Source organism: Lithobates pipiens, unplaced genomic scaffold (genome assembly GCF_037356315.1).
Source record: "Lithobates pipiens isolate NorthernLeopardFrog02 unplaced genomic scaffold, aLitPip1_a1.2 Scaffold_8, whole genome shotgun sequence".
Lineage (NCBI taxonomy): Eukaryota > Metazoa > Chordata > Amphibia > Anura > Ranidae > Lithobates > Lithobates pipiens.
In genome coordinates this window covers 156703410-156724286 of record NW_027507903.1, presented here as the reverse complement: position 1 = coordinate 156724286, position 20877 = coordinate 156703410, and the positions used below count along the sequence as shown (strand labels likewise).

At 42.0% G+C, this 20877-nt stretch overlaps 1 protein-coding gene across 1 annotated transcript in view; it reads left to right on the top strand.

Annotated features, from left to right (window-relative positions):
• The window catches only part of NUDT5 (nudix hydrolase 5), a 44200-nt gene extending 23883 nt beyond the window's left edge, over positions 1-20317 (top strand). Inside the window, exons 3-10 of the mRNA XM_077472138.1 lie at positions 2822-2889; positions 5968-6020; positions 6122-6229; positions 7523-7618; positions 8734-8835; positions 15407-15415; positions 15520-15573; positions 18706-20317. Of these exons, the coding sequence (XP_077328264.1) occupies positions 2822-2889; positions 5968-6020; positions 6122-6229; positions 7523-7618; positions 8734-8835; positions 15407-15415; positions 15520-15573; positions 18706-18815 (600 nt within the window). The 3' untranslated portion in view covers positions 18816-20317. The remainder of the gene's footprint in view (positions 1-2821; positions 2890-5967; positions 6021-6121; positions 6230-7522; positions 7619-8733; positions 8836-15406; positions 15416-15519; positions 15574-18705) is intronic.
• Positions 20318-20877: the final 560 nt, after the last annotated feature.

Below are 20877 nucleotides of genomic sequence, written 5' to 3'. Positions count from 1 at the left end.
ATTTCGGATTTTAGGTGCTAAAAGCGGTACCATTATTTTGCATGAAAATTTGGCGTTTTATATTGTAGTCCTGTAATTCTTAGGAATAACTCTCTTAAATCTGTCCAAACCAGAGTCTAGCGGACATCCCGGGTATGATAACGTTTGAAAAATGAAATCATAAATTATAATATAATAACTATAAATGTACCAAATAATAATATAACAATAATAAAAATTATTCAATAATGTAAGCAAATCAAAAACACTGAAATTTGCTCAGTTGCAGAATTGTCACTGTCATTACTTTTCAGTATTTGATGACGGATCTCCCCACAAATCGCTATCGCTCAATTCTGCGAGCGATTCCAATTTATTAACGCTGTTTTCTAGCTGGTCTAAAACCATTTTTGATGTAAAGTGACAGTTTGGTTGCTATGGACAATCTCCAGTTTCCAGGCAGAAAGAACAGTTTTTATTATATAAAACTGCATGCAGGACACTGGGCAGACCACTAGGGACAAAGGGGATGTGAAATATTTACATACAGCAATGTAATCTGTAAGATTACATTATACTGTATGTATACTGTGTGTTTCACTTTTTGAATTTGGCGCCGATCTCCGTCCCCGTTCGTCGCAACGCTCGCAGGGAACGGAGATCGGGTCCGTGATAGATCGAGCGAGACACGGCTCGCTCGTACAGCGGGGAGACAACGCTGGATCCGAGGGAGAAGGTAAGTAAACATCCTCCTGGATCCAGCGATGCAGTCCCGAGTCTGGCTCGGGGATACCGCTTTTGGTATAAAAATTCCACCCCGAGCCAGACTCGGGAATACCGTCGGGGGTTAATGAGTGAAATAAGTATTTGACCCCTTCGCAAAACATGACTTAGTTCTTGGTGGCAAAACCCTTGTTGGCAATCACAGAGGTCGTTGTTGGCCACCAGCTTTGCACACATCTCAGGAAGGATTGTGTCCCACTGCTCTTTGCAGATCCTCTCCAGGTCATTTAAGGTTTTGAGGCTGACGTTTGGTAACTTGAACCTTCAGCTCCCTCCACATATTTTCTGTGGGATTAGGTCTGGAGACTGCCTAGACCACAAATGTCAAACACAAGGCCCATGGGCCTAATCCAACCCTCCAGGCCATTTTATGTGGCCCTCACACCTCTCCTGCAGCTGCTCCCTTGTCTCCACCTATACTTCGTCCCGGCAGTCGGCAGCAGAAAGGAGGACAGAACTCATCTTACAGATCCTGCAACTCTCTGTGCAGCTGCAACACCCCTTCATCTCCGCCTCTTCTGGTCTCAGCATTCATCTAACTTCAGTCCTCCTTCAGACAATGCACTTTCTGCTTCCCAGCTCTGCCCCTAGCTTCTAACAAATACAACCGGCCCTTTGAGGGCAACCATAATGCTGATGCATCCCACAATGAAATCAAGTTTGACACCTCTGTCCTAGGCCATTCCAGGACCTTGATGTGCTTCTAAAGCCACTCCTTTGTTGTCTTGTGCTTTTGGCTCATTGTCTTTCTGGAATACCCATCCACAACCCTGGCTGAGGGAAGGATTTTCTCACCCAAGATTTGACGGTACCTGGCCCCGTCCACTGTCCCTTTTGATGCTGTGAAGTTGTCCTGTCCCCTTAGCAGAAAAACACCCCCAAAGCATAATGTTTCCACCTCCATGTTGGACGGTGGGGATGGTGTTCTTGGGGTCATAGGCATGCTTGATTTTGATCTCATCTGACCACAACACTTTCACCCGGTTCTCCTCTTAATCATTCAGATGTTCATTAGCAATCTTCAGACTGTACATGTGATTTCTTGAACCGGGGGACCTTGTGGGCGCTGCAGGATTTCAGTCCTTCATGGTGTAGTGTTACCAATTGTTTTCTTGATGATTATGGTTCCAGCTGCCTTGAGATCATTGACAAGATTCTTCTGTGTAGCTCTGGGCTGATTCCTCATCGTTCTCATGATCATTGAAACTCCACGACGTGAGGTCTTGCATGGAGCCCCAGGCCGAGGGAGCTTGACCGTTATTTTGTGTTTCTTCCATTTGCCAATAATCGCACCAACTTTTGTCACCCTCTCACCAAGCTGCTTGACAATGGTCTTATAGCCCATTTCAGCCTTGTGTAGGTCTACAATCTTGTCCCTGACATCCTTGGACGGCTCTTTGGTCTTGGCCATGGTGGAGAGATTGGAATCTGCTTCTGTGGACAGGTGTCTTTTATACAGATAACAAGCTGACATTAGGAGAACTCCCTTTAAGATAGTGCTCCTAATCTCAGCTCGTTACCTTTTATAAAAGACATCTGGGAGCCATAAATCTTGCTGATGGGGGATCAAATACTTATTTCACTCATTAAAATGCAAATCCATTTATAACTTTTTGAAATGCGTTTTTCTGGATATTTTTATTATGTCCCTTACTGTTAAAATAAACTGACCATTCAAATTATAGACTGATTATTTCTTTGTCAGTGGGCAAATGTACAAAAGCAGGGGATCAAATACTTTTTTTCTCTCACTGTATGATTTTTATCCTGCTGCTTGATGTGCAGATGGATATTGATTTGGTAGAGTGTGTCAAGATAATAGGCTGAGGCCCTATAGTTGAACCAGTAAAATCTCATGTCTTGGCTAATAATTGGGCAGTCTATCAAAAGCTGTCCAGTGTCCACTTTGCGACTGTTTCAGAACACATTCTTCTCAGATGCTATTTTTTTTCCCATACTGGATGAGCATGGAACTCTGTTTTACATATTACTTACTTCAGTTTAAATAAAACTCATTGGATGTTTGCTCTTGTTCATTACATCTGTGTTTTTGTTTTAGACGCTTGTAAAAGGAAAATGGGTACAGCTTGAGGAAACTACATATGTGGACCATGAAGGAAAAACCAGGTTGGTAACAGTTTTCAGCACTGCATAATGGCATGGTATTTATTTTGCACTAAGCTTACCAAAACATCAGAAAACCGTGTACTAAGCAATTTGCTTAGTACACCTAAAACTGGTATTGCAAATAAGGTGTTAGAAGTGGATGAAAAGTAAAGGTATAGCTCAAAGCAGCCATTTTCTAACATGCTATAAAAATGACAAGTGGGAGCTTGTTGGCTTAAGTAGACAGCATAGATACTAGTCTCATTAGCCAGATTTTGCTGTAATGAAATCAGATTTATTGTGGGCTCCAGTTATATTTAGCGGTCTTTGTTTGCATGTTCCATATCCTAAATTATAACTAAAGGCAAAACTTGGTGTGGAGAGGAATTTGAGGACCTATTAAGTTTTTTTTTTAATGCTGTCTGTTCCCCCTTAAGGGACATTCACCTCCTCTATTTCTCCTGTTTACCATTATCACTGACAGTGAAAGTAAAAAAAATTCAAAATTTTGGGTTCTTCCCAGAAAAGTAATACAAGGGAAATTTTCCAATGGGGGGCACTAGTTATGGTGACCCTGGAATCCCCTTAAATTTTCAAGGTGTTACTCTCACTTCCTTTTTTGGCTGTGTATTTATCAGCATATAACACGCACCTTCAATTTAAGAGGGACGTTTCAGGAAAATAAACTTTTTTTTCCAAAATAAACCACTTTGAAGCAAAATAATGATCAGTGCCCATGAATGCAGCTTGATCTGTGCCCAGCTGCAGCCTCATCATCTCTCATGCAGGAAATCACCGAGCTGTTTACTCGGCTCTCAGTCGGCAGTCACATACACGGTCCCGCCTCTGCCATCAGCATTGGACCAGCTCCTGTGATTGACAGAACACTTGGTCCAGTGCCAGTGGTGGAGGCGGGACTGTGTGTGTGTGACATGAGATGGCTCATGAATTCCATCGGTGCTTGTCCCCCCTCCCAAGGTACACTATCGGTGTATAACGCGCATCCGTGATTTGCCCCCTATTTTCAGGGGGGAAAAGTGCATGTCATATGCCGATTAAATACAGTAAATCTCCCTAATGGTGCACAGGTGGCAAAAGAAAAATGACACACATTATAACCCTCCCTTACTCTATCCGAAATAAAAAAAAATGTTTTGCCTATAGGTCTATTTGAATAATGCATAATAACGGAAAGGCAAACAATTCCTCTTTCTTTAGGTCATGCTGTACAGGTATTGGTAGAGAAGGATTTCCTTTTATTTGTATACATTTGAAATAGACGAGTTCTAAAAACTAAGCCAATTTAAAAAAGGGATTTTTTAAAATATTTTATAAATGATATTTACAAATGTGCAAGAAATATTAATGAACTATTGCGCATCTGAATTTTCTGTAGGTTTAACCTGCACAGCTGTCAAATGCAAAAAGTGAACTTTTTCTAATGTGTTATTATGGAAAAAAGATCTGAATAATAGTGTTTTGCATAGGAAAGCTTAGAAAGGCTTTGTCATTGGGGTTTCTAATTTACTATGAAGGTATGAAATTAATTCTGCATAGATAATCAAGTCAGCACCCAAATCACAAGTGGACTTGCATAACATCAGGCTGTGTGTGGACTTTTGTTTCTATTTCTCACGGTCATTTGCACAAAATCATTTCACAATACTTGAAAGCAATCTTCTTGAATATAGTATGGTCGGATTAGGAGGATTCAGTATTGCTCGAAGGTATTTATTGTATAATAGTTGCATCCAAATATTGTTTGAAACAGATTTAGGACTTGTGCACTTAACGTCACCTCAAAACTACTTTTCTCCCAATGCAAGGCAAGGCGAAGCAAATGCAGACTGAAGCACATTGGCAACAAGTGCCTTAGAGGATTGTGGACAGCTCTTGATCTCGCCATAAATGGTTTAGTTCTGTGTGTTGTGTGTTTTTTTTTTTTTTTTTTTTGATCAGCCAGTGGGGTGGATGGAGTATTATCCCGCTACAGGATATTGACTGCTGCCATAATACATTGATCACAAGCTGCAACCCTGATCGAGAGAGGTTTTCCAACATTCTCCTTCAACAGAAGTCAATCAGGGATGGGCCACACGGTGATAAAAATGTGTCCGCTCCTTGCTGAACTGGATGAATTTCAGTCCATCAATGGACAGCATTGGAAGCATCTCAAACTTTTCCTTAATGCAGTCTGAATGTTGTATTTAGTCTCCTACACAAAACTTTTAGGATGTTGTCTGATCCCAGACTCTACATTTCTCCCCAAAGCTTTCTTCACTTGCCTCTGTTGAAGGTCCTCCAGCATAATTTTTCTTCAAATCTGGCCTGTGCTAAAATTCTTCACAGTACAACTTTTTCCTTGATTACTGTCTGGTAAAATCATTGTCACTGGGGCAGAAGGTGAAGGGAGCCCTGGATATCTGTAAAAACAGAACAAGCGTTCTACCCAAATCTAAAACCTAAAGTAAAAAAATGTTTTTTTTTTGGTTTTTTTTTAACAGTCATTTTAAAGTGTTTGTTAACCCAAGAAAAAATAAAATAAAATCCTGCTACCTTTAAAGAATTTTATACAGCACAGTGCTTGTGCTGTGTTATTTAGCCCCATGTAACACCTGAAATACCTGGCTGATCCTGCCAGTGTCGGTCATCCCCTTTGTAAATTGACCACGGTATATCATGGCTGTTGAGCCTGACGCCATGGTCAGTTTATGTACCTCCGTCAGCTGCAGCTCTCTTGTCCTCCTCCCCTCCTTGCCTGCCTGCCCGTGTGTCAGTGCCAGGCCCCTTCCGCTCCTGCTGCAGTCATAACTTTCTAAAATGCATATAATCCTGCTGATTCCCTAATGACAGGCACTCCTGTCTCAGTGTTTAATGAAAAAAAATTCTCGTTTACTGTATTTGAGCATCTCCCCGCAGTCACTTGACCGGCCGGCTCGCTCCTCTCCTTTCTGCGTCCTGGCTGATGTCAGCGGGGGAATCTCGCCTGTTAGGGAAGCAGCAGGATTATGCACATTTGTAGGGGTGGGTTAACAAACCCTTTAACGGTTTTTTAAGAGTTTTTTTGTTTTTTTTCTTCTTCTTCATCTCTTCCCTCAGAACATGGGAGACTGTGAAACGTACAACCAGAATAGAAGGAAATGCTGCAGATGGTAAGCAGTTTTTCTAGTTGCGTTTTCATTTGTTAAAAATAAAGTATACAATCTTGTTACATTTTAGCGTGTGTTAATTATTTCAATTTGTCGTTCAACAGGTGTAGCAATATTACCAGTACTACAGAGAACTCTTCATTATGAATGTATGGTGCTCATAAAACAGTTTCGGCCTCCTTTAGGCTGTTACTGCCTGGAATTCCCAGCAGGTCAGTGTTGCTTTGCCAGCATAATTTTCAACTTTTTTTCTTTAGGGTCATTCACACTATTGCTCTGCGGCAACATGCGTGATGCTACTCCAGTGCACCTTCATAACACACTACTCCTGTGCATTGCCATGAACTGAAATGCTGCATGAACTTTTTTTTTTTTTTTTTTTTTTTGCACATTCCTTTTTGGCAACAATGTAAATGAGCCCTTAACCCCTTCTCACCTGACCTGGCATCCCTTTAAGCAGTTCTTAATGCCTGGGGGCAGAAAGGATTGGCGGTTATCTGACTTCTGTCACAGTGTACCTTAACATCTTGAGACCTCTCCAAGCCCACAATATCTGTCTCTGTATTCGGGTGCTGGCAGAGACAGAGCACATCTTGCTCCAAGATATTGTATAGGATACAAATTTTGCTGCACGCTGTATTTAACTCAAGTGACTGAGACACAGGCTTCAGCTCAATTTCTGCCAATCTGCCACACCCCTCCTGACATGTTTCACCCACATTGGACCTAATCATAGATCATGTCAGAAGGGCCTGACCAATGACATGACATGAGCTGAAGTCTGGCTTTTGTTCAATTCACACTGAAGTTGAATACAGTGTGCGGCAGTACTTGCTATTCGTGTGGTCACATGATTGGAAGTTGGTCCCACCAGCTACTGATCTTTAATCTTTAATCTGAACCAAGAGCTGTCTTCAACAGCTCAGTCTTTGTGCTGGGAGCATGTAGTAAGCACGCTTTCAGGACATAAACTCAGCTTAACGAGCAATGCATATGTGTGGTAAACTGATAAAAATGGGTTAAACTGAAATCTGTGCACAGATCATACACACTAAAGTATTTACATATTCTGAACAAGTAGTAACCACTTTAAAACAAGTGACAGTCACTGGAAGGCTTTATGCTAAGGCAAGTTTCACATAATTTGCTAGTATGCGATGCATACTAGCACATTATGGCTTTACCTTGCAGGTTGCAAAAAGGAAAAAAAAAAATTGAGGTTTACTACCGCTTTAACACCTTGTATAGCAAGGTACTTTTTAGTATATTGTTTTGCGATTGGCTGTCAGTAAAAATGATGCAGGTGGGTGTAGAGCCACCTGATCATTTTTACAGTACAGAGGTGGTGAGGCTATGGTGTTATTACCTTCTATGCCATTTTATAAAAGGCCTAGCTGCATGCTTAATTTTTTATTTTTAACAATCCTGTACAAAAAATTATGGGGTTTCTAATTTTATTTCTTACTGACTTATTTTTAATCTGTGTACTGGGTTTACCTTGCCAGGCCTTATTGACAAGAATGAGACTGCAGAACAAGCAGCACTTCGAGAACTGGAGGAAGAAACTGGATACAAAGGAGAAGTTATGGAATGCTCTCCTGGTGTGTTGAACTTTTTATTTTATTTTTTTTCCTCCTAGGATTGAATTCCTATTAAAGTTAAGCTGTTGCCATTTTCAAAAGTTAAATGGTAACTCCACTTTTGTGGGCAAAAAATTTAGAGAATAAATATATAGCATATACTGTATGTATGCATGACACAAGCTATACTGTAATTCAATTCTATTAAAACATTATCTTTAGTTACCTAGTAGGTGAGCTTGAAAAAAGACACAAGTCCATCAAGTTCAGCCTATGTGTGTGATTATATTAAGAGAGAACTTAATACCTACCTGTCCCACTGCTCATGCTGGCAAAATTCTCTAGGCACATTTCTGGGTGTATCACATGTATGGTCCCCTGCTGCGTATGGGTCAGCAGATGGAACCAGAGTGCAGCAGGGGATGCCAGCATCTGACGCTCCCAACAGAGGTTCAGGGGACATGGGCAAGAACTAAAAAAAAGAGCGCCACTAGTTGATTCAATGTGAAAGTACAAACTATTTAAATGCAATATTTTACTTTATTAAATATTTATAAAATTGTATTTACTCCTGACGATGATAAAGAAAATATACCGTATTTATCGGCGTATAACACGCACTTTTTCCCCCTTAAAATCGGGGGAAAGTCGTGGGTGCGTGTCATACGCCGATCCCCACTGTCTGTGAGGCTAAAATACCGAGCGCCGCCGAAAAAGACCGAGCGGTGGCGAAAAAGACCGAGCCGTCTGTTCGGCTCCGCTCGTAGTCCCGCCTCCCTGCTGTTTCTGGAGCGAGCGCTGCCGAAAAAGACCGAGCCGACTCTACTGTGTATTCGGCTTGGCTCGGCTCGGTGCGAGCCGAGCCGAGTACACAGTAGAGTCGCATTGATATGGCTGCATTGACAGGCATTTAAATGTAAGGTTTTTTTCCCTTAAACTTCCCTCCTAAAACTTTTTTCCTTAAAATGCCCTCCTAAACTTGGGGTGCGTGTTATACGCCGGTGCGTGTTATACCCCGATAAACACGGTAATAACGTGTGCATTCCCATCAAGGTTGACTTTGTATAAAGTGGCATTAGTTTTATTTTCCTAGTTTTGCTTTTGTTCACTAATTTTCTTTATTTTACTTTTTTTAGTGTCTTGCTTAGATCCTGGATTGTCAAATTGTACAACCTACGTTGTAACTGTGCACATTAACGGGGATGATTGTGTAAACGGCAAACCAAAACCCAAGCTTGGTAAGTTAACTTTTAATAAGGGGTTCAGTGACCAAAGAAGAAGGGTAGGGGGAGAATCTTTCCAGTGCATTAGTATGAGCTTGGAATAAAGCTGTAATAATAGCAAGTTGTATATACTGTTCCATACAGTTCTACCCACCACGATTTTATATATAGATATTTTCAGTGGTGGCTGGTGCTATATAAAAAAAAAAATAAAAAAAAAAAAAAAACAACCCTACTCGTCAGTGGACACCCAAAAGTGGAAGGGTTCGGGGCACAGTGCTCTGCTCCCCGAGGACAACCTGAAACAAGCTAATAAGAGCTGCAGCCTCAAATTGCATGTTTTTCAAAAATGTACGGGCCTAATAGACACCCATTTGGCTGTCCCCTCACACTGCACACACATGAATGATTTTATTTTAATAAATTATAATAGGACTTGGGCCTCTTGAGCATCTTTTTTTTTTTTTTTTTTTTTTTTTTTTGCCTTTTTATTTTTGTATGTATTTGCATGCATATGCATTTGCGCACAAACTTATTCCCGCATTAACATAGTCAATGTACATGATTATGTGCAAATAACTAACCAAAAATGCAGATTTTTTTTTTTTCTGAAGAATACACGTCGCTTGTTTACGTGCCTGTGTGCATAAGCACATTACAATTAATGAATGGGCTGTATTTTAGCTCAGCAAAAAAATAAGCTGTACTGAGCTTTTTCAAGCTGCAGTGTGCAAGAGGCCTAACAGTTTTAACATGTGAAAGTAGCTTTCTTCTTTGGCAAATTAAGTTTGGAAACTTTGGGGGTGTGGCTCTTATGGACCGGCCACGACTGCATATTTTCCTTTAAGGCTGGCGACACATTACAGTTTGGTCTCTCTACAATCTCATTTAAATTTACCATCGAGTATGTAGTCTGTGGGCTTACCTCCAGTGTATAACTAATCGGGCAGGTCCTTCCAAGACATGGTCTTTGGTAAGTCTAATGCCGCGTACACACGATCAAACAATCCGGTGGAAAAGTCCGGCGGAGAGTCCGCCGGACAATTCCCCCCGTGTGTAGCCTCCGGCGGACTTTTTTTACCCAAAAGTACGGCGGACTTAAAGTATTTTTGCATTCCAATCTTTCCGTCGGACTTGCATTTCGGTGGACAATCCGGCCGTGTGTGTGTGCCAGTCCGCCGTTCTTTTGAAATGAACGTACTTTTCCTGCCCGGAGAAAAGCCCGCTCATTTTGAGCGCATCTCCAGGTAGCCGAGGCCAGCAAAGGAGGTGTCGCTGGCCCCGTCACCTGGTATGGACTTAAAGGGGAACCCCAACGCCAAAAAAGTTGACGTGGGGGTCCCCCCCAGGTCCACATCAGACCCTTGTCCGAGCATGCTACCCGGCTGGCCCGGAAAGGAGGGGACGAGCGAGCGCCCCCCCCCCCCCTCCTGAGCCGTACCAGGCCGCGTGCCCCCACCCCAAAGCACCTTGTCCCCATGTTGATGAGGCCTCTTCCCGACAACCCTGGCCGTTGGTTGTCGGGGTCTGTGGGCGGGGGGCTTATCGGAATCCGGGAGCCCCCTTTTAATAAGGTGGCCCCCCACCCTATGTGAATGAGTCTGGGGTACAATGTACCCCTACCCATTCACCTGTAAATAAAAGTAAAAAAAAACACAACACACAAGGGTTAAAATAGTTTATTGCACAGCTCCGGGGGTCTTCTCGCCGGGCTCCTCCGCTACCTTCTGCTAGCTCTTTTGCTAGTGGAGGAGCTCGGCATTCTTCTTCGCCACCGCCCTCTTCTTCCGACTTCGGGGGTCTTGTCCCCCTCTTCGGTTCTTCTTGCCGGGCCACCGCGCCTTCTTCTAGCGAAGGAGGTGTCGCTGGCCCCGGCTACCTGGAGACACGCTCAAAATGAGCGGACATTCCTCCGCGTGTGTGGGCGAGTCCGTTCATTTCAAAAGTACGGCGGATAGTCCGGCGGACTTAGTACGCCGTATTAGTCGATTGAAAAAGTGCCCCACTGTCCTCTATGGAGATTGGATGAAAACGGACCACCTGTGGTATATATGTATGTGTGTATATACATATACACACACACACATTTTTTTATTTTTTTTTTCTATAATTATATAACACCCTAGAGTAGTGATGCACCGAAATTTCGGCCGCCGAAACATATCGACCGAAAATGCCCTTTTCGGCAATTTGCCAAAAGAGAAAAACGGCCGATAATGGAGCCGAAAATGGGGCGTGGCCTAGGCGGGGGCGGGGCTCCGCCCCCGCCCCTGGTGACGCCCATCATGGGGGGTGTATAGCGCAGGAGAGCCGCCTCCGCCGCCTGTTTGATCACAGCGCCGGGAACATCACAGCTTTCATTTCAATAGCTGTGTGTTCCCGGCCGCGCCGTCACACGCAGCCCCTCCCCCTTGTCCGGGCACTTTGATAGACAGATCATCCGTCCAATCCTGCGGGTGATCTGTCTATCAAAGTGCCCGGACAAGGGGGAGGAGCTGCGTGTGACGGCGCGGCCGGGAACACACAGCTATTGAAATGAAAGCTGTGATGTTCCCGGCGCTGTGATCAAACAGGCGGCGGAGGCGGCTCTCTTCCCTGCACAGGCTGGCTGCAAAATGGGACACACTGGCTGCAATGGGGCACAGGCACACTGGCTGCAATGGGGGATGCCTCCTGTACCACATCCTCTGTCTCTGACCATCTCCTGTGCCATGTCCCCCAGTCTGACCATCTTCTGTACCATGTCCCCTGTCTCTGACCATCTCCTATACCATGTCGCCAGTCTCTGACCACCTCCTGTACCATGTCGCCAGTCTCTGACCACCTCCTGTACCATGTCGCCAGTCTCTGACCACCTCCTGTATAAAAATATTTTTTAAAAACAGTCATTTTCGGTATCGGTGCTGTTTCGGTTTCGGTTTTCGGCCTAGTGTATTTTTCATTTTCAGTATCGGTTTCGGCACCAAAAAACCCATTCGGTGCATCCCTACCCTAGAGAATAAAATGGGGGTTTGCAATACTTTGTTACGCCATATTTGCGCAAAGGTCTCACAAGCACACTTTATTTGGAAAAATAAATAATTTAAGTAAGACAACAGTAAAGTTAGCTCAATTGTATTTATTTTTTTATATTGTGAAAGATAATGTTACGCCGTGTAAATTGATACCTAACATGTCACGCTTCAAAATTGCGCCCGCTCGTTGAATCGCGACAAGCGTTTACCATTAAAAATCTCCATAGGCAACGTTTAAAAAATTCTACAGGTTGCATGTTTTAAGTTAAAGAGGAGGTCTAGGACTAGAATTATTGCTCTCGCTCTACCGATCGCAATGATACTTCACATGTGTGGTTTGAGCACCGTTTTCATATGCGTTCGCTTCTGCATGCGAGCTCGGCAAGACCTTGACCTACACTTTTCTTTAAAAAAAAAAATGGTGTCACTTTTATTCCTATTACAAGGAATGTAAACATCCCTTGTAATATAAAAAAAGCATGCCAGTACCTCCTTAAATATGAGATCTGGGGTCAAACCTCAGATCTCATATTTACACTAAAATGCAATAAAATAAATGAATGAATAAATTTGTAATTTAAAAAAAAAAAGTATTTTTAAGAGCTATGGGCGGAAGTGATGTTTTGACATCACTTCCACCCTGCAGTGGCATGGAGAAGGGTGGGGTCCGCCTTCCCCTCACTCATCTCCATACAATGCCAGAGAGAGGACGCGATCACCTCCGCCGCTACTGATGGCTCTGGTTTTAAAGTGATTTTGCAGAGACCACTTTTGTCTGAAACCGAACCTCTCACTGGAAAAGAGGATACCGGGGTTAAAGCAGCTAGCTGCTGCCATAACAGTTATATCCCTCTTCAAAGTGCCGACATATATCGGAGTGAGCCGGTCCAGAAGTGGTTAAAATTAATTGGTAATTTTTTATTTTATTTTTTTTCCCTGTTCACTTACCTGATTTACTCCTATATTTAATTTCACTTCCTCCATTAATGACGGGGCGCCGTACGTCATTTCCGGTTTTGCATTGGCTCCTGGGAGATCTTGGTCAGCTTGGCATGACACTGCTCCCGTAATATTTAACATTGGCATCTATGGAAAATCTTGGCCAGCTTTGCATGGCACTGCTCCCTTAACATTGGCATCTATGGAAAATCTTGGCCAGCTTGGCATGGCAAGCTGACCAAGATTGCACCCCACTGCACATGCGCAAGATTGGAAGGTGCATGCTGGGTAGCTAGCATGCATGGAATCCAGGAAGAATACTGGAGATGGCCACTCTGTGAAGCAACTTCACAAAGTAGGAAAATGATCCTGCACATGTTGTCCCAGGCCTCCTTTAGTCTGAGAACCTCCCAGAGCCAAGAGCTGCTGACATCCTTCCAGCTAGAGTGGGGTGTAAGGTATATTCATGGGCACCAGACGGTTCTTGAATGCAAAGAGATTTTATTTCTCTTGAACAGAACTTTGGGAGAGAAGGTTTAGGGCCAGTACACCCTTTAGTGGTGGCAATGTTAATTGGCAGACTCCGAGACTTCTACAGGTAAACAGCCGTGCAGGGAATAGGCATCGAGCAAGACACCACATCTACATGTGTAGGAATGCTGTCTCCTATGGCAACAGTCTTAAAATGGTTCCTAACACAAATTGTAACAAATTCCTTCACTTTCTTTACAATCACTTGTAGGTTCTCAACCCACTGAGCTCCCAGTCTCTCTCACTAGACTTGCTGATTCACTGCCACCGAAAATCCCTTGAGCTCTTCCAATCTGCGCTTTAGTATCTTCCTCAAGCGTTACCCCCGCTTCTCTGCTGGGTCCCTAGCTTGGCACTCCAGATACTTCTCAAGCCTTGCCCCACTGGTCTGCTCGGTCCCTGGCTTGACACACAAGCCTGCTTTGCAAGCGTCACCTCCGCTGGCTGGGTCCTTGGCTTGACACCTGCTGAAGTTTCCCAATTCTTCACTGTCCCCGGTTGGTGAGGACACTGCTCCTGTACTTGCTTCAGCTACTCACCGTGGTCCCTGGTGGATGGCACCATAGTGGCAATAGCCTCCCTCTACCTCTGACCACCACAGGTTCTCCGGCCGCTAGAACCGTCACTTCTGGGTGGACTGCAAGCCGCAATCCCAACCCTATGTTGCTCTCATGCTTCTGGATAGGATCTCAGACAGCCTAGCAGCCAGATGTGCCCGGGATAGGCTCAAACTCCGGCCTAGAAGCCGGGACAATACAACACACGTCCACCCAGACAGCCGTTCAGGTGGCACAGAACACTGATCACTTGACTGCACCCAAATATATAGGTTCTCCCAGCAGACCAAGGGTTTAAAAAAAAAAAAAAAACACCCTGCCCATTGGTTCAGATGCCCCATCTGTCCTTGCTTTGCCCTTCTCTTATCTAATGTCACCAGGTACCCGGCCACCCAGTGGCAGAAGAGAGACATGCAGCAATTTCACACTTGGGGTGAACGCAATTGATCCCTAACAATGAGCCAAGGTAACTACACCCAGCAGGTAAATTTGGGAGCAACCCTGCTTAAGCATCAGGGTGCTACACACAAATAGAAAACTGGGCATAGTTTACAGCATGCCTTTGTTACATTGCATGAGGCATGAGTATTCTAGAGGTATTTTTATCTTAAAAATCATATTTAAGCCGGAACTCCGCTGTTAAGCAATTGTTTATCAAAATATGTTTTAATAAAAAATAATCATTAACTCACAAAAAATCTATATATAACTTCCATAATTCTTACCGAATTTTCATTTTAATAACAATTGCTGAGTGCTCGCTCAGTTGTACACCCGCCCAGCATTGTGTAGGATGCCTGCCAATCACATGATCACTGTGACAGCCAATAACAGGCTTACGAAGTACAATGCTTTTTTATTTTTTTTACACTTAAGTACTGTCATTAGGTGACACAGATCTGTGATGTCTTTCCTTTGTGTTGGGGGGGAAAAAAAGTCCTAGGTTTTGGAAAGAGCAGTTCTACATCTCTTTTTTTAGATGTTACATTTATGGCCATTGTATAGTACATGTCAACTTTACCTAAGATTTTAGAGCAGATGAGAGCAGGCGGATGACACATCCATATCCACTCAGTTTTTGCCGAATGAACACGGGGAGAACATGCTCTGACCTATGGATGGCCAAGAGTAAACTGACTCTGCTGTCCATTTATACCTGGCTACCTTCGATCTGCTCCACCTAAACAGAGGAAGATTGAGTTCTCTTTCATGATTTACAACTGCCTGTCCATAGGAATGCATGGACCTTCTGTCAGGTCTGCCTGAAAAACTGACAGGTGGACCTGATTGGAACACCCTGTCTGAAAAAGGCCTTACTGTAAATCAAAATGGATAAAGATAATTTGGGTATGTTGTGGCTTATGTTGACAAATGTTAATGGAGACTCCCAGTTAGTAAATCCCATTGCAGCAAATGTTCCCTGAAAAAAAAAAAAAACCTTTGTTTTTTCTTCTTAATGCATTATTTAATTTTGTTATTAAGTCTAAAAATCTTATTTTTCTCTTTTTCTGTTTTTATATTTTATTCTATCCCCCTGTTACTTAGCGGATGGAGGTATGTGATTTTTTGTTTCTTTGAAGTCTGTCCACATTATACAGTATTATTTATATATTCCCCATACAGCATTAGTGTAACTTTTTTTTTTTTATTATTTATAGAATTTACAGAAACTATCTTGATACCGAAAATTGAGCTGCGCAAGCGCATTGATGGTATTTTTTTTTCTCCTTACATGTTATTCTACAACATCTGTGATCTCAAAAAATGATTGTAATATTTGGATCTCATAAATCATCTGTAGGTGTCTGACAATGATTTGCCTTTCCTCTAGACCATTCTGGGAGTCTCGCAACCCTGGGAATTTGGTATCCAAATTCTTCCTAGAACTTGTAAAGTTAAAGTCTGACCTGTCCCTTTCCAAACCTCTGTTGGCCACCTCTCTTAAAACATGGGGGACGACATTCTGGAGTTTTAATTTTAAGTATAATTAAAGGCAAAACCTTGTTTTTAGTTTTGGACAGAGCCAGGAGGGATTAGAACACCTGTCGGTTTTTATTGCTGTATGTGCCCCCCATTATGGAGATTCATCCTCTCGATTTGTCTTGCTTACCATTATCATTGAAAGTAAAAGAAAATTCAAAATTTTTGGTTGTCCCCAGAAAAAGTAATAGATGGGACATCTTCCAGTGGGAGCCCCAGGGAATTCCCTTATTAGCAGGGTTTTCCTCTCCTTTCATATTTGGCTATGGGACAGGAAACAAAGGGAAATCTCAGCAATGGGACAGATGGCAAAAAAAAAATCTGACGGGGTCTAACCCTCCCATACTTTATACAAAATTAGAAAGTTTTGCCTTTAGTTCTACTTTAAGAGCCTTGGTTCGACTTTCTTTTTTTCAGTTGCATCAGTGGTGTGTATACTCCTTTTAAGTAAAACCGATTTATTCTCCAAGTAAAATTGTTTTCTTCTTTAGTTGATATAAAAAGAAATGTAACATGAAATTGTGTAGACATAACTTGTTTTCTGTGCAGTTTTTAATACAGAATTACAGCTATTTCTTTAACTGCATCCTGCCCGGCCTATAGCAGCAGGATAAGCTGCTTCTGCATGCCCCCAAAGGCGCTCAGCGTGGTGATGTGGCATGTCGGTCCGACACACCACATCTCCGATCTAGGCAAAGAGCCTATGACGTAGTTTCTTTGCCACGTTATCAGCTGTTTCCAATCACAGCTGATCACATGGTAACCAGGAAGTGCCGTTTATTAGCTTTCCTCCATTCGCCCTGACAAGGCACAGGTAGAGAGCTGATCAGCCGCTCTCTTGACAGGGGTCTGCGCTGTTATTCATCGCATCGATTATCAGTGCAGACCCATCAGTGCCTGCCAGTAATGCCAATCGGTGCCCACCTGTACCCACATGTGATGCCTGTCAGTGCTGCATATTAGTGCCTCCTCATCAATGCCGCCTCATCAGTGAAGGATAAAAACGTATTTCTTTACAAATTTTGTAACAGAAACAAAAATGTTTTTTTTGTTTTGTTTTTTCAGAATTTTAGTTTTTATTTGCAGCACAAAAAACAGCCAGTGGTGATGAAATACCAACAAAAGAAAGCGCCATTTGTGGTGGGAAAAAAAAGATAAAAATTTAATATGGGTACAGTGTCGCATGACAGCACAATTGTCATTCAAAGTGCAACAGCGCTGAAAATTGGCCTGGGCAGGAGGGAGGGAGGGAGGGAGGGAATGTGCTCTGTATTGAAGTGGTTAATACAGGATGGAAGTATCTGCTAGGGACAGATAATTGTTCTTGGAAGCAAGCTGCTTGCATCTAGGGGCAATTGTCTGTCCTTTTTCAACAAGGTAATAGCCCCATGTGCACTTACATCTGATCACCCGCAGAACACTGCAGCTGCTGTCAGCCAGTCATTGCTTTATACAACCTAAGTGGCTGCAACTGTCTACATCCGCCTGTGTATCCAGTCATAGGAACACACTGGATTATTGCGGCAGCTGTGAGTAAAATATTGTGTGAATAGGGCATAAAACTCAAGTCTCAGACCCGGTAAGTTAACCACTTAAGGACCGCCTCACGCCGATGTATGTCAGCAGAATGGCATGGCTGGGCACAAGCACGTACCTGTACGTTGCTTTTTAAGTGCCCAGCCGTGGGCCGGGAGCGCGCCACCAGCGGCACGCTCCCAGTCCTGTGCTCCGTGGCCACTGGACCGGCGGACCGGATCACCGCTGGTGTCCCGCGATCGGGTCACAGAGTTGAAGAACGAGGGGAGGTATGTGTAAACAAACCTCTACCCATGCTTCCCTGTGTGGCTGTCACCGATCATCTGTCCCCTTTTTATAGGGAAGGACGATCAGTGACGTCACATGCCAGGCCACGTCCCCCTACAAAAAAAAAAACACATAACATCATACATAACACCTACACTGCCCCCTAGTGGTTAACTCCTTCACTGCCAATGTCATTTACACAGGAATCAGTGCATTTAAATAGCACTGATTGCTGTATAAATGATAATGGTTCCAAAAATGTCTGATGTGTCGGCCATAATGTCGCAGTCACAATCGCCACCATTACTAGTAAAAAAATAATATATATATTAATAAAAATGCTATAAAACTATCCCCTAATTTGTAAACGCTATAACTTTTGCGCAAACCAATCAATAATCGCTAATTGCGATTTTTTTTTTTTTTTTTTTATTTTTTTTTTTTTTTTTTTCCTACCAAAAATATGTAGAAGAACACGTATCGGCCTAGACTGAGGGCGGGAAATTTTTTTTATATATATTTTTTGGGGATATTTATTATAGCAAAAAGTAAAAAATAATGCGTTTTTTTTTTTTTTCAAAATTGTCGCTCTATTTTTGTTTATAGCGCAAAAAATAAAAACCTCAGAGGTGATTAAATACCACCAAAAGAAAGCTCTATTTGTGGGGAAAAAAGGACAGCAATTTTGTTTAGAAGCCATGTCGCACAACTGCGCAATTGTCAGTTAAAGCGCCACAGTGCCGAATCGCAAAAAGGGCTTGGTCCTTTGGCTGCAAATTTGGTCCGGGGCTTAAGTGGTTAAACAAGAGGAAAGGCTTTCATAAAGAAGCCTGAACACCTGTAACAATTCTTGCATAAGCTCAGTCATAACCAATTTTCTTTTGAAACCGCAAGGTATTAGACCAAATTAGTGCATGATTGGTGTGAAAGAAAAAAAGTTTGCTTTGGTTATACTGTGCATGACTACGTAATGTCCTCAAAAGAAACCTTCAATGTGAATGCTTTAACTTTGTCTTTTTATCATTATGTTAACTAACATCATGCTTTTAATGTGTTGACAGAGCTTGTGGCAAAGGAGAAGCTGGTGGTTGATGCAAGAGTCTACACGTATGCCTTGGCTCTGGAACATGCTGTTGCTAAGCCTTATGAGCTGCCATTCCTAAAGGGTTAGGGTTACTAGTTTGTAACCTGCATATCCAGACATGGCACTCAATGTTTACATCTTTGAATTGCACAACAGTAGCAGCCCTGCTGATGTGTCATTACCATAGTGCTAATGCACTTCACATTTTTATTTCCATATTCCATCCAATATAGAATACTCATTTCATAAAAAGAGACATTTAAAATCCAAAATACACAACTCCTCAAGAGCATTTGACTTGGAAATTAACTGGAATGTTGATGTAGAGAATGATTATACATTCTACAACCATATCACAGCTTTTGCATGACTAGAAAGAGGTTTGACAAATAAAATGAAACCGTGTAATCTTAGTTTAGAAGCAGCCGTACACAATTTGTCCTTAAATTGGTACATTTTCTAAAGTATTTACGGAGGATTACATTGTCAGAGTAAATCTGTGGAAGTGAATTTGCTGCCTTCAGTTTTGGACCAATATAAAAATCGGTAACTTTTATTATTGTCTGCATTAGATTTAAGATTGGTTTTACATGTTGGTAACATAGGGGTTTGCTCTTTAACTGTTTGGCAAGTTCTACAAGAAAAGAACATTATTTTTGACTGCCTTCAAAGGTGTCTTACCGTTTTTGATCATTTAGGAAAGAAGATAAAAATAGCATCTGTCTAAACCAGCCATAAGGTATAAGACTCGTAGCAATGGCATGACGTGGCATGTAGCAAAATTATCCATGTTGTCACGTTAATTTCTGTTGCATTACTCACCTTTTGCTAAAGGTTACATATGTGTATTAATGTCAGACCAAAAGCAACCGATGGAGGAAATATAATAATGATGGGACAGATGCTGCTTTTTTACTCATCTATATGCTTTGATAACATCATTTTTACCTCCTAAGTTTATGAACTGTGTGCTGTCTAGAACAGCCTTCTCAACCTTTTTACCCCTGAATAACTTTTGAAATAATTTTTAGGTTTTTGCTAATTGGGCTTGCACCTACAGCTTATGGTACATTGGTGTGATCAATACATTTAGTTCAATAAGTAGAACAATTGTTTTCTATGCTTTTGTTTTCTACATGCCATCACCTATGTTCACACCGTACATGTGCAGTGATATGCAGAAAGATGCAGCTCGCCAAATATGATGTGATCAAGCCCTTAAATAAAAAGTTAAGGTAGTGAGGCACCTTAGTGTATTTGACACTCAAGGCATATTTATTTTCTCAAGCAACCCACTACACAATTTTTTTGTAATTTTCTGGAACTGAAAGCAAAGGCAGATGGTAAAAATTGTGGCATGCTCTAACATTAGTGGTCACCCCTTGTATTGGTGGTTATTGGAAAATGTCCTGCTTGCATTGAAGGTCCATATACTGTAGATGGAAGATCAGTCCACCATTGTTCACTGTTCCTGGTTGAGAAAAATTCTTCTAGCATGTCCTAAAATCTAGACTTTACCATTCTTAATAGCATTTATATGCACATGTTTTTGAACTTTTTATATTAAACTATTTGCTGGTAAAAAAAAATTCTTCTGTGTCTCTAAATGTTAAGCACATTTTAAATGTGATGTACAAATAATTGCATGACATTTTTACTAATTACAATAATGAAAATTGAAAATTTACCATGATAAGGAAATGCACATTTTATGATGTTTTTATTTATTTTTATTTTTTTTTAAGCCATAGATGGAAAAAAAATAAAAATAAATCAGTGTAACACAATTGGGTTGCTTTTAAAACTGGAGAATGCAAAATCTGGTGCATCTCTGCATAGAAACCAATCGGCTTCCAGAGTTGGTTCGTTCTTTCTTTCTTTCCCTAATTGAACAAACCCAAAGTTAGAAGCTGATTGGCTATCATGCAGAGCTGCAGCAAAGTAGGATGTTGATTTAATGCACCCTGATAATCATGGTGCCTAACTCTAAACTGAGTGCCAGCCATGGGCCTGCACAAACAGAGCAGGCTTACCTGGGAGCAGTACTTTCCTTATAAAATATACAGCAACACAATGGAAGCGACAGTTCTGCTTTCAAATTTTTTTTTTATTTTTTTTTAACAAAAACCTTGTTCTCTTAATTGCACTG